The sequence below is a fragment of the Naumovozyma dairenensis genome, chromosome 7 (genome assembly GCF_000227115.2).
Source record: "Naumovozyma dairenensis CBS 421 chromosome 7, complete genome".
NCBI classification, from domain to species: Eukaryota; Fungi; Ascomycota; class Saccharomycetes; order Saccharomycetales; family Saccharomycetaceae; genus Naumovozyma; species Naumovozyma dairenensis.
The window spans coordinates 276,185-290,509 of NC_016485.2; the positions used below are offsets into that span (position 1 = coordinate 276,185).

The 14,325-nt window shown below is 34.1% G+C and overlaps 5 protein-coding genes and 1 non-coding gene across 6 annotated transcripts; all 6 read right to left on the reverse strand.

The window, feature by feature from the left end:
* Positions 1-2: 2 nt before the first annotated feature.
* Positions 3-3,062, reverse strand: VAS1 (valine--tRNA ligase; the record flags this gene model as incomplete). The annotated part of the gene is made up of 1 exon (XM_003671097.2): positions 3-3,062. The coding sequence occupies one exon, from the start codon at positions 3,060-3,062 to the stop codon at positions 3-5; it is 3,060 nt and encodes a 1,019-aa protein (XP_003671145.2).
* Positions 3,063-3,603: 541 nt separating this feature from the next.
* Positions 3,604-5,157, reverse strand: DRN1 (Drn1p; the record flags this gene model as incomplete). Its single annotated transcript, XM_003671098.2, has 1 exon — positions 3,604-5,157. One exon carries the CDS (start codon positions 5,155-5,157, stop codon positions 3,604-3,606), a length of 1,554 nt encoding a protein of 517 aa, XP_003671146.2.
* Positions 5,158-5,649: 492 nt separating this feature from the next.
* DBF2 (serine/threonine-protein kinase DBF2) lies at positions 5,650-7,389 on the reverse strand (the record flags this gene model as incomplete). The annotated part of the gene is made up of 1 exon (XM_003671099.2): positions 5,650-7,389. The coding sequence occupies one exon, from the start codon at positions 7,387-7,389 to the stop codon at positions 5,650-5,652; it is 1,740 nt and encodes a 579-aa protein (XP_003671147.2).
* A 571-nt stretch (positions 7,390-7,960) lies between these two features.
* PRP31 (U4/U6-U5 snRNP complex subunit PRP31) lies at positions 7,961-9,451 on the reverse strand (the record flags this gene model as incomplete). The annotated part of the gene is made up of 1 exon (XM_003671100.2): positions 7,961-9,451. One exon carries the CDS (start codon positions 9,449-9,451, stop codon positions 7,961-7,963), a length of 1,491 nt encoding a protein of 496 aa, XP_003671148.2.
* A 367-nt stretch (positions 9,452-9,818) lies between these two features.
* Positions 9,819-13,502, reverse strand: UTP22 (rRNA-processing protein UTP22; the record flags this gene model as incomplete). The annotated part of the gene is made up of 1 exon (XM_003671101.2): positions 9,819-13,502. The coding sequence occupies one exon, from the start codon at positions 13,500-13,502 to the stop codon at positions 9,819-9,821; it is 3,684 nt and encodes a 1,227-aa protein (XP_003671149.2).
* Positions 13,503-13,960: 458 nt separating this feature from the next.
* On the reverse strand, positions 13,961-14,032 carry NDAI0Ltrna5T. Its single transcript has one exon. It is a non-coding gene; the product is annotated as a tRNA-Thr (tRNA).
* Positions 14,033-14,325: the final 293 nt, after the last annotated feature.

A 14,325-nucleotide genomic window follows, 5' to 3' on the forward strand; every position in this document is an offset into this window, starting at 1 on the left:
TTTTATCTATCGTCTTGGAACCTTTTTAAATTATTTACAGTTGTTTGTAGGCCAAGTATTTGACCTTGAATATTAGTCAACTTTTCTTTATTGATTCTTTGTACTTCCATTGTGGCTTTTTTCAGAAACTCAGAGTTCGATAAGGTTCTCTTAAGGTTTTCTTTTATCCCTTCCAATTTTTTCAGTTTCTTTTGATTTTTCTCGATTTCTTTTCTAATATCTTCGTACTGTCCCTTCACCAATAAGTATATCTTTACTTTATCATTGACTGACTTCATAACACAATCATTCAAAACGATATTTTCTGAACTATTTGAAAGTATCGCTATATCAGAGAGGCCCTTTATCATAGAAACCAACGCTTCCTTCTCCATGACGAAGGCAGAAGTAGTCTCATCATCGTCTTGAACACTAATATAGATTTGACCATTTTTAATAATATTATATTCAGATAATAGTGAACGAATAGCTTTTGTAGTATTTAATATCACATCATATATTTGTGCGTCTGCAAAATAATTTGCTATCGTTGGGTCGTATATTGGGTACGATGCCTTCGTAATTGTAACACATTTTTCAAATTCCCCATTTCTTGTAATTCTTTGCCACAATTCCTCAGAAATGTAAGGCATAAATGGATGAATCATCTTTAATCCATTCTTTATCAATTCATATAGCACATCCTTAGCTAAATCCATCTTTATAGCATCGTTTGTATGATGTAACGATTTGAAGTATTCAATATACACATCACAAATCATATACCAATATTGGTAAATAGCAGTGGTGCCTGTGAGAAAATTTCTTTCTTCAAAACTTTCGTTCATGACTTTCGCACAATTATTCATTTGATATAAACTCCATTTTTCAACTAATCGGTGACATTCCGTCAGGTTTTTATTGTTCAATTTGGGGATATAATTATTATTTAATCTTGATATAGCGAAATTAGTAGCTTGGTATATTTTGTTACAAAATCTCCTATAACCTTCTACTCTCAACAGATCAAGATTGATATCCCTAGCCCCAGTAGTATACGCACAAAGTGTAAACCTTAAGGCATCTGTACCACATTGTGGTATACCACGTGAATATATCTTTTGTTGTTCTCTTATGACACGCTTCACTTCCTTTTCTGATAAATTACTATTTACAGTTTTGGCATTCAATTCCTTTAGCGTTACACCATGAATAATATCTAGGGGATCAATGACGTTACCCAATGATTTTGACATTTTACGCCCTTGGCTATCACGTATCAACGAATGACAATAAACTTCTTTGAAAGGCACAGATCCTGTTAATTTAATACCTAGTAATATCATACGAGTTACCCAAAAGAATAAAATATCCCAACCTGTTTCTAATATAGAGAAAGGATAAAATTGTTCCATATCTTTCGTCTTTTGAGGCCAGCCCAAAGTCGAAAATGGCCATAATGCAGAAGAAAACCATGTATCCAATACATCTTCATCTTGTTCCAGCGTGAATTTTTCACTGGGAAATTTCTTCTTTGCCTTAATTAAAGCTTCATCATGTGATCTACCAGCGATCCAATAATTACCATCTTCTCTTGAATTATCTTTATTTTCTATATTCACAAAATAAACAGGGCATCGATGTCCCCACCATAATTGTCTTGAAATACACCAATCGTGAATATTTTCTAACCAGCGAAGATATTCTGATTTGGTTCGGTTCGACCACATTTTAATCTCACCTTTTTTAATAACATCCATTGCATCTTTAGCCAATTGTTTTTGAGAAACCCACCATTGGGGCTTCAACATAGGTTCGATGATATCCCCAGATCTTGAACATATTGGAATGGTCATTTCATGTCCTTCTTGTTTGATAAATAATCCTAGTTCTTTCAAATCTTCAATTATTTTTTCTCTGGCGTCAAATCTCTTCATGCCAGCCCATTTGGGACCACAATTAGAATTTAATTTCCCATCTTCAGTTAAAATATTTACTACATCGATATCGTGGCGAGTAGAAACTTCATAATCATTGAAATCATGGCCAGGTGTAATTTTCACAGCACCTGTGCCAAATCCCATGTCAACAATTTTATCGTCCAATATAATAGGTAATTTTTTATCTAAGAAAGGATGTTGAACGGATTTACCATGCAAGTGTATATAGCGAGGATCATCTGGATGAATTGCTACTGCAGTATCACCATGTATTGTTTCAGGTCTTGTTGTAGCTACAATCAGTTGTTCGCCATTATTACTCCCTGCTACACGGTAGGCAAAATATGTCAGGACACCAAATTCAATTTTTTTTTCATATCCAGGAACAGGAATTAACGTTCTTCCAGGAATTATCCTGTTATCCACTTCTAGATTTGAAATTGTTGTACTCAATTTAGTAGACCAATTGACTAACCTCAATGCACGGTATATAACACCTTCATCATGTAACCTTACGAAAGCTTCCACAACTGCACTTGATAACTTTGGATCCAAGGTGAATGCTTCTCTAATCCAATCATAAGAAGCACCTAATTGCTTCACTTGATTCTTTATCTTTTCATGATAAATTTCCTTCCAATCCCAAACCTTTTTAACAAATTCCTCTCTACCGTAATCATACTTAGTTTTCCTCTCTTGTCTCCAAATTTGCTTCTCAACAACAGATTGTGTAGCGATACCAGCATGATCAAATCCGGGCAAAAACAGGACAGTCTTGCCTTTCATTCGATAATACCGTACTAATGAATCTTGTATAGATATAGTTAAAGCATGGCCAATATGTAACGCACCAGTTATATTTGGTGGAGGAGCAGGAATACAAAATAATCCTTCTGGTTTTATTTTACCGTCTGCGGTGAATTCAGGTTCGAATGCTCGAGTTTGAAGCCACCAGTCATACCATTTTTGCTCTACTAGTTCTGGATTATATGCCTTGGGAAATGGTTTCAGTGTAGGAGGAGGTGGTATAATATGATTGTAACTATTTGAAGTGGAATAAGGATAACATTGGTTTAGAGCTCGTATCAATGTAGATGGATTCACAGGCCGTCTTATAGGTATTCGTGTATAGGATTGAAGCATCGTATCTTATCCGAAGAAAAGAAGAATAAATGTTGAGGTAATAATACAGATTACTTTTGAGAGATGGTTTTCTTTTTCTTGATGGCCTTCCTTCAGTCTCGAGAATTATCACAAATTTAAAGAGCCTTCCCTTAAGAGTTATCGGCGCTTAATTTCAAAATTGACGCTAAGTGATCTCAGCCAAGTATTTAATAACTTCGAGTCGAGAGAGCATACTTTAAACAAGGAACTACGGATATGTACCACCGGCAACGTGTATTATAAAATTATATATAACCTGAACTTGATGTTTTTGTCCCTGTCTTTTTTAAAGAAAGCTAATCTGTAGTCTATTTATGGGTTCTTATTCCATCTTACTTCATAAAGGTTTCTCAAAAAACTGTAAAAAAGAATATAATACAATACGATTCATTTTAAATCTATATAATGCAATGTATATAACAAGTGTGATCAGATCTCAAAGGAGAAATACCCTACCAAAGCTACTTTTATTTGCGTATATTGGCTAATGTCTCGATATTGGATCATATGCAATCGAGTTTTACTTGGATTCTGAAGTATCATAATCCTTATAAGCTTTTTGAAATTTTTCAACCTCTTTAATTTCTTGTTCCTTGGTTTGTTGACAAATTTGTGAATCCCATTTAACTCTTTTCGGAAGACGTAACAAAAACGCAATTACTCTTCTCCCAAATTGTAAATCAATCCTGTCTTCAGAATTGAATCTCGCAACGTATATCTTCGGGTCCGTTTCTGGTGTCTCGTACACAGTAAATTGTAAATAATTACTACTAGAATCGTTAACAAGTTCCATATATTTCTCATCTAATGAGGACTCAAAAGTTTCGAGTTCCAATTTACGATTTCTCGTGAATTTTTCATTATTAATATATACTTGTCTGTCAAGAGCTTCTTGAAATTTCATTATTAAATACTTTGGAATTGGTAGTACTTGTTTATGGAAATGAATGGATCTATCTGAATTTATTTCGAACACAATTGTACACATGTCAAATTTCTTGTAATTCATAGAAACAAGCGATCTCTCGTATGTTTGGAAATCCAATGCTAAAGGAGATGCAAATATATTGTTTGTAGCGGTGTCAGTAGAAGTAGTAGAGGAATCTATTTTGAAATTTAATTTAGGAATATGTTCTATTGGTATTATCAAACAATGACCTGAAAAATCCATCTCTCCATGAGGCACGGTTAGAGGACCTTTCGCAATTGTAACATATGCGTTATTGCTAATTGATAAAATCATGTGGTCTTCAAGATTTGGGTTTGTGAAGCAAAAATGGCAGGAACTTGGTAAAACTGTTCTCGCCTTCTTTACTAAAGCTGATTTCCTATCTAGTCCTTTATTTGCGTCTTCAATTTCTTTTTCTAATGGCCTCTTTTTACTAGGCATAGTTTCATATGGATTGGAGATTAGATTATCAGGGACAGATTCATCATCGTCATCTTCATCGTCGTCCTCCGATTGTATTTTGATGTTAAAAGCATATGCCCATTTGGCTGGGGACCCAAATTCAGCGATATTGATGAATCTTGTAATTCTTTCTGAAGAGTCCCATTTAAAAGGATCCAACTCAAAAAATGCAACGGGATCTGAATATGTAAAATGGTATTTTGGTTGTAACTTCTTCGCTATAGCATCAATTGTTTTATTTCCTGATAGTTTACCTTTAAGTTTCGCAATGTCCATACTCCATTCTCTTGTAATAAAAATATCGACCGGTTGTTTCACTTTATTAAATTTCTCATTTATTTCTGTATTTTGTTCTTTCAATTGGCTCTCATTCAAACCTATATATCCAATTCGTAGTTTATTTGATAATTCGTAAACACCGAATCCATTCAACTCAATTAAATTTGTTTTGATTTCATTGGTTCTATCATCATTGCCAGATGAAATAGTAAATATAGTTGATAGTCCTTCGATATCTATGTCTGGAATAATGGATTGAATATCTCCTAAAACAAAAATATTTGCAAATGGACCTGATTTTATATTCAATTTCCTCAGCTTTTGGAAGACTGCTTCTGCGTTATTTTTATTGGCGTGAACCACAAGAATTTTTGATTCAGCCATATTTATTCTCTGTTATCAATGTCTGCTCAGATCCAAGGTATGTCACCTATGATTTCTCTTCTTCTTTCACTAGACTGTCTGCTCTATAATATTGCTGTTACATTTTTTCCAGTTCATTGCATTTTCAGGTTTGAAATTTTTCAACAGTTGAGCGAGAGCTCGGGAAGGTTTTCTTTAATGAGCTTAGTAGCTAAAACAACAAATGTAAATGAATGTTTTTTTCTTTCTTCTAGTGTAACCTAGTTTCATCTCTTAGAGGTTCCCTTTCAACCATTAATACACAATGGTCTATCACTAAGACTGTAAAACTTGAAAATGGCCTCCGACAATTAGGAAGGCCACTGTTTTGATTCGAAGTTATAATGTAGATAACCAGAGAAATACTGAAAGTTCTTTGCCAAGTAAATGTATATGGTATATTATTTACGCAATCATGAACGAAGTATATAAAGCATGTATATACACGTATAATAACATCGAGCTGGAAGCACACTAATAAAAAGTGGCAAATGGATCTGAATGTTCCATTCCATTGAATAGGATACCACTAGACCCTTGTTTCCCGTTTCTATGTCTGAAAGTGAACCCAACCAATTTAGAATCAACTGCAGAATCGTCAACCATTGCTGATAATTTATTTTGTCTTTTAAATACGTCTGCATATTTGGCCATATCAGCTTCGTTTGTAAAATCATCAAAGTAGCCTGCATCAACTTCATTGTCTAATTGTGGAATAAACGGTGGCGATATTTGTCTCAAGGTATTGAAATCTATATCGGCAAAATATGCCATTCTCTTAACATGTTCAAAAGATCTCAACCTATTTAAAGGATCTGCAATTAACCTTGTAATGAAGTCCCATGTTCTGTCAGAGAATGCTGGTCTACCGTTATCTAAACGTGGTCTCCTTAATGTCCTTTTCCATTGTCTTAAATTTTCATAAGTTTCGTTAGTAGTAGAACCGCTGAAGGGAGTATAACTAACCAAACTTTCAAATAGCATACAACCTAATGACCAATAATCAACTGTAAAATCATATTTTTTGCCTTCCAACACTTCTAGTGCCATATAATCTGGTGAACCGACCATTGAGTTCGCATAATTTACTTCATTTTCTCTTAATTTATGATATATTTTTCTTCTATCTTCAATGGATTTCTCTTTGAATGCTGGAAATTCCAGATTTTTCACTTCTTCTAACCTTATCTTCATACTATGAATTCGTTCATTCGATATAGTACCTGCAGCTAAACCAAAATCTGTTAATTTAATATGACCCTTAGCGTCAATTAGAAAATTTTCTGGTTTCAAATCTCTATGTGTATAACCTAATTCGTGTAAGGCATTTACTGCACAGAACATTTCACTGATATAGAACCTCGCATGCGCACTCTTCAAATACCTGGTATTAATCAATAACGTACGGAAATCACCGCCTGGGACAAATTCCATTGCCAAATATAAACTTTGTGTGTCTTGGAATGCATACAGTAATTTAACTAACCACTCCGATCGAGTTGTCGTTAAGATATCTCTCTCAGTTAACACATGATTTGTTTCATTCAATTTAAATAACAGTTTTTTGTTCAGTATCTTTAGAGCGCAAACTTCATTGGTATCCCTTTTCCTTGCCAAATAAACTTGACCGTATCCACCTTGTCCGACTTGTGTAATCATTTCGAAATCTTTATGTTTTGGCTTTAACCGTCTCTTCCTCAATACATCATGTTCTTGCTGTATATAACCGTTCCATTCCATATTTAAGGTTTGATCTGACATATTTTGAGCCCTCTTATGTTCCAAATATTCCAAAACTTTCTTAGTACGTTGTCTTCTACTAATTACATAATCAAACATATCACAATAATAATCTAAGAAATACATTTTGCAAACACTAACGACTCTCTGGGTATTATTATGAGCTGCCTTCTCGTAAAATCCGTTGGGTAATTTCTTAGGCGATTTACTTATATCAACGCCATCTAGTGAAATTCCATCAATATCCATTTTGGAATCTTCACCATTCCCGTTACCATATAGTGACACATTGGGGTTTCGAGGTGATCCTTGCATTCTGTTTCCTCTGTATTTTGAAGGAGTAGATAAGATATTTCTAGTGTTAACCGCGTTTCCGGGACCATTGTATTGCTGACTATCCGTAGTAGTATCAAAACTTAATTGGTTCATATTCCCAGTTAGAGTATCGATCTTCTTTTCCGATATTGGTAGCATTATTTTGAACTGTGATAAAGTAAGTATTGATCAGGAGAAACAATATTGGAAATTAAAGATGAAAGGACGAGTCGATTGAGAATAGCGTAGATTTGGTGCTGTTCCTTCCTTCTTTGGATTTTTGCGATCCGTTTTTCTTGGTTTTTCTTGGAATATTAAACAAGTATGTGGTTTGTCCCCCGTTACAATTTCCTCCTTAGATTTGCCAACAATACGTACGTACTGGTTTAATGAACTATTAACTTTTTTTTTTTTAGTATCAAAGGATATGCTTTCTATCTTTTCATTCGAGATTTTTTCGATTTCGTGATCTGCATAAGACTTTTGTTTATTTTTCCACCTAAAAGGGAAATATAATTGGTTGTAAGAGGTGTTCGGGTTTTTGGTTTAGGCAAGTGTCACATTTCAAAGTTGTGTCACAAAATAATAAAAATGATTTATTTATGGATGAATAATAATTGCAGATATTATATACACTTGATGGGAAACTATGGAGCCAATATATTGTATAGTGGTTCATGCAAAGAGAGAAGGGACAGGGTGTATATGAACGTATATAAATATGTGTGCCTTATCTATGATGCGAATACCAATCTGTGTCAGTATCGTTATTTGGCTTTTGTTTCTTAAATTCAGGATTATCAACATTATCAGAAGTCAAAGATACCATATATGCATTTGATTGATATTCAGCATCTTTTAATCTCCGCTTCATCACCTTTGTCATTTTTGCTGAATTGTTTACCGATAGGCCCTTTAAACTAGCTGAGCCCATAGCATTCTGAACAGATGAAGTAGCCATCCCCATCCCAATTTCTTCTCCAAAGGCATCCAAAGTTGTTTGCTCTTGGTTTCCAAATTCCATTCTATTCTGTAATTGACGAAGATGTGACAACTCAAACTGTTGCTTATACTTCCTAAACTTCCGGCCAGCTCTTTTCTTCTTTGGCTTATCCTCAGGAATTGGCAATGGTTTCACTGCTGATTGATTTGGTGGTTCTTTAAGTTTTTGAATTTTCTCGAGCAATTCATTCTTCCAGTTCTGACCTAATGTACCATCTCCTTTATGGGTTTTACTCCCTGCATCAACTCTTGCAGCTAGCGATGCTTTGGCACAAACCATTCTCAACATTTGCTTATGATTTTCAGATGGTTGGTCTTGGATTAAGTCGCAATCATAAATATATCCTTCTTGTCGTACACCACTTAACGACGTATGTAGCTCATGAGACTGGTGTTTACTTTTTCCAATAGATGCCAGATTACAACTTGGTATTTGGCTCAGATCTAATATACTACCAGCATGAGATATTAATAAAGCCGCGATTTGGGATCCAATTAGTGCACATAAATTAGGGGCAATGTGACTAATATTTGATGTAATATAATGGGTTATCAATTCTTGCAAAGCAGAGAGCGTAGTTATCATATCGGTTGACTTTAATATTTCCTTTTGCTTTTGGTGATCTAACTTAAATGATATATCGAATGAGGATTTCATTGAAATATTTAGCACAATGATTTGTTCCTTGGTCAGTTTGGCTTCATTTTCGAATAAGTTATTAAGTTCTCCTGATGAGAGGTCTTGATGCGATTCAAAAATTTTAACGATACGAGCATACTGTAACTGAGAGGATGTGATGGTGTCTAATTCATTGAACTTTTTGCTATACAAAAAACGCAAGTAATGATAAATTTTTTGTAATTCATGTTTTATTATATGTGTAATTTCATTTAAACGAGGGAGTAATGAACTGAACTGAATATTTTGTGATGATATGATGGAGTTTATTCTTTGATGCTTCTCATATATAATTGATAGGGTTTCCACATGTTGTTTTTCAAACAAGCTATTTGCGGATATGACAGGTGTAAATTTTCGCACCAGTGAATCTAAAAATTGTAAATCATCCTCTTCTTCTGCTACATCTTTACCTATGATTGGTACATCAATAACTGCCTCTTCATCTTGTTCTTCAGAATCTACTTCATCGACATCTCCCCCCAGATCGGCTTCAAGATCATTCAAAAAATCTTCTTCATCTTCACCCAAATCAGACATTGTATATAGAGAGATTTGCTTCCTCGCAGTGATGAGTTTTGATGAGTTTTATGTAAAAGCTCCGCTCTTCTTTCAACTTTAGGTTACCATACATATTTTAAAGTTTATATTATTCATTTTAAATTTTTGATTGCTCAAAAAGATTAAGCGCCGAAGCTATTTTCCAACGTAAAATAAATGAACCTCTAGTAACAGAATTATACTAAGAAATATTTTTAAACGTGCATGTAGAAGGTAGTATTCCTTATGTCTCTATTTATGTAAAAAAGAAAGATATACTCTATGACTGAAAATCTATTATTATTTATCTAGTTGTTGTTGTTTTATTGTACACGGTCAGCTAAAATATAGACAATTTTTATACTATCTAATTAGTTTCAAAATCAACAACCAATTCGTGGCCGAATGCAGAAATTTCTTGGAAGATGGCCTCCTTATTCAAAATGACATTTTCTTTATCAATGGGCTTCATATTACAATCCAGATTAACTTTAAATTTATGTGATTTCTTAAATAATGGTTTTATTAACCCAGTAATGACATTTTTATTACCCTTGTTGCCACCACATACACCAATATATCTATGACTTGAGAATATTAGGCTATTCTTGTATTTCATGTTCAAATATTTCATCAATTGGAATGTTGGGTCCATCTTTTCAGATAGAGCAGCCAAGTCCGATGGAAATGCAGTTGGGGCTTGATCATTAGCAATATTTCTGAATTCAGATGAGCCTAATATACCACTTGATGTCTTTAATGGTACAGGCGTCTTCAAATGAACAACAAAGTCGTAATCCTTTAACCCTGGAGTAAATAATAATCCAATAGTTTGCTCATTTATACCATGCGTGTGCAATAAGTTGGTGGCAACTTTCGCTAGTGCAGTTAATCTTGTCGCTATGGCTAATGGGATATCACTTGAATATAATAACCCACTTGGATCGTTTTTAGAGGCGACAAAGAATTGTAAATGTATACCATTTGGATCGCTATTTCTTAGATTATTGAAATTAGTTTGGATTCCCTTATATTGAGCCAAAGTTAGTTTTTCAGATAATTTTTTCATCGTTTTAGAGTCTAAATCAGAGCCACCAATACTCGTTTCTAAAGAATCTTCTAACTTATCTTCTGGTTTAACCAAATCAAGGATTAAAGGATCTTCTTTCCAATTCCATTGACTTATAAATTTTAAAATTTTTAAAAACCCATTCTCGACAGATCCTGGAATGTTATATGGAGAACAATCAACGAATGGCTTCATGGCAATTAATTCAACTAACTCTTCGGGCAAGTGTCCAAATAGTAAATGCGTGTCTAACCATTTCTTGAATAACCTAACAACTGGTGAATAGAAATGGTAAGAATGTGATATATTCTCTATAGTTCTTGTATGTCTAATGGAAGCTAAATATTTAGCTGTAAACTTCAAGAATGTCTTTTCTAACTCGGGTTTGATTTCATTCCTAGCGTTTGATATAGCCCTTAGATATAGAACTTCATCACGTTCGGTTAGGACTCTGATCCTGAAACCATATCCTTCTGGTGTTAAAATATTCAAAGTAACAATTTCTAAATTATATGGAATGGATTCATCTCTTGTGAAAAATGATTTATATTGATTCCCATTTTCGGCCTGTAATTGTTCTTGCATTTTTAATAAAAATGCAGTCTTGGCCTTTTCTAATGATGTTATTTCATCCGGCCACCTTTGAGAAGATTCGAATTCAAGGATAAGTTCTTGAAAAAAATCTGGATTTGAATATGCAAATGGTACTGGTTGACATAATGATGTATATCTGAAGGCGGATCCAACTGGTAAAATAGACTTTATGGATAAAGGTAAATTCATCTTGAACATTATTTTGTATAAATTGTCGAAAGACTTTTTTAGATTGAAATAACTGTTCAAATTTAGGACTGATGTATTTGTACTAGCTGGTAAATTTGGTAATGGGAGAATATCTTGGAATTGTTTTGTAATCGGATTTTGTATGATTAGTTTTTCAGATATATGCTTCTTTAGAACGAAATCTAATACGTTAGAAATAATTGGTTCGGATGAAGAAGTAGTCCAAATACAACAATGCGTGATAGATCCATCCTTGAAACGACGTAATGAGGATTTTGGACCCCAGAAATTCTTAAAAAAAGTCGCTTCTGGTGAAGCTTCTTCCGAATGTGCTGGACCTTTGGTGACTAATTTTTCAGATTCCTCTGGATTCACTAACAGTTTTAATTTGATATAATCGAAGTTAAAATGGTTCTCCCCACTCGTGGAATGTACCTTTCTTTTGTTGATAGGGAACGATGATTTCGAGTCTACTAACTCCACCTCTGCCAAAGTAATTCTTTCACCTAATGCAATTTTAACGACATTTAGAAGTTTATTCACTAGGAAGTTCTCTATAGTAATGAATTTAATTCTTTCTAATGGACCAAAGGCAGATGCTAATAGAGAATCAGTGTGAGTACTATTCCCCAATGGAAGATGCAAATCGTAACATAAATCAAATTTCAAATTATCCACCCTACTGATATTTGTTAGGAAAATATTGGCGAATTGATCTTGAACAACATTATTCAACATAGCTAAAGTGTGTTTCGCATACAATTTCAACGCTTGGTATGATGCGATGCTCATTTTCGTTAGAATATTGACTTTAGTGGACATGTCAAATAATGTAGGGATTTGGAATCCTTCTTCAATATATTTGGATACACGCGTGGTAGAGTCTTCTTCAGGTTCAGAGTAAAATTGTAAGTAACCATCAGTACATAAATCCATTGTTGCTAAATATTTTATGACACCTTTAAACAATTGATAAGAAGAAAACCCATGTAAAAGGATCTTATTTCCATTTATACCACCACCATTCAGAAGTGCGGCCATTAACGTAACAAATTCGAATGTGCCAAATCCTCCAGTCATTTTTGAATGGCCAGAACTAGAAGAGAATCCTCGTTGTTGTAACCATAACCTGCCCAGATTGGTTGCTTCTTTAAATGAAACAGTTTGTTTTTTAGTTTTGTATAGATATTTTAGGTAGACTTCATAAGTAGTGGAGGAAAGAACAGCAAAATTATATAATGGAGTCGCTGGTAATTCTTTAGTATTTTCATCCTGTACAACTCTGATACAATTTTTATTTGGTAACAATTTTTTGGCATCGAACATTTTATGTGGGAAACCTATTATTAAATTAATGGAAAATTTAGTTTTATAAAAATTATATTCTTCATTCGCTTGAGAAGTAGGAGCCTTATCGCAAGAAATTTTTAAAATTGGTAAAAGTGGGTCATCATTAAAATATGTATACTCGACGGACAAGTAGCCATCCAGTTTTTCATTTTTCAGAGCGATTGATAAATGGTGTGTCAAGTATGCTAAATACACACTTCTCTTGTGTAGAGCTCTGAAATTTAAGAAATCTTTCTTTTCAAATAAAGTTTCTGGCATTGTTAACAAAACATCGATAGATGAACCCTTTGGCTGATATATACCTGTCTTCAAAGCAAATGAGCCAATCAATGAGACATCTGGTTTTTTATAATTAAATTTATAGTGCGTAGATGCTGGAGTTGGTTTTGGATCAACAAAAGGAACAGCAACGATTTTTCCCTTGAAGAATGATTCCACTTCAGTAATTGTTTTTTCTTCCCATTCAGGAACTTGTTGTATCATATCATATAACTTATGTAAAAACTTTTCAACTTTTAGGACATGAGATTCTTTTAGTTTTACTTGTTCTAATAATTCATCTATTTGCAATTTAAAGATATTCGATTGAAACAACTCGGCCGTTTCTCTGGCAATGTGTATATCTTGTGAAGCTGTTGAACCACTTGTTGGACCATTCTTAACCTTGTTTGCTGTCACTTCCTCTTCCTCTTCCTCCTCTTCTTCGTCGTCACTTTTGCTTTCCTCTTTTTCAGGTTCATTTTGTTTTGGTTCAGTCACCCCAGTTTCGACTTGCTCTATTAGAGCTTTTTTCGAGTAAGGACTTTCTGGTTCTGTAATTTCAGAAACTTTTCTTTTGATACCAGTCATCGATGATGCTTTACCTGCTGATGAAATGTCAGTTGTGTTTGTATAAAATCAAAAGAAGTAGTTCTCCACCTCAGTTTTTATGATTTACTCTTGGAGACGTAAAGCTATTAATCTAGCTTTCTTTTCTCCGTATGGGGTCCCTTACTAGATGTATTTGAACAGATCTCGTTTTCAAGGTTTTACTGTTTAACTTTTCACCAAAAATTACTTGGTACTGGTAATTTTCAACATTTCGTTGTGTTTTTCTACTATTAAATCTACATAATTAAATGTCCGTCCGCGAAAAATGAGCCCAAAGTCTCGCACTAGAGGGAAAGCGGCTCTGCCTAGGAAAACTGTATTCTCTGCCTACGGGTGGGTGGTGTTTTCTCTTTGGAAAAATGTTCCCGGCAAAAAGCAGAATGGAATCGGTGCTTACTATATAAAAAAGGAAAAATCTGGCAAAAATAACCAACGTTTGCCACTTGCCAGAATTGAACTAGCGACCTTTGCATTACAAGTGCAACGCTCTACCACTAAGCTAAAGAGGCAAATTTTCTTTTTGAAAAACTTTTTAGACAATTCCTTCCAACGTAGAAACTTTTCTTTAGAAATCACGTCCATATGAACACCATAAATCCTATTTGTGATGTTTCTTCTAACAACTACATGAAATATTTAATTAAATGCTAAGCTAAAAGGATGAATTGAACTAGGAAATAGAACGGAAAGGAAGATTTTCAACGACTTCTGCGTGTTACTGCTGTTGATAAACGAAGTATAGAGATATAGTACACGTTGTTGGAGATGGTATATATTTACCAGATATGTCCCTTTGGGGCCA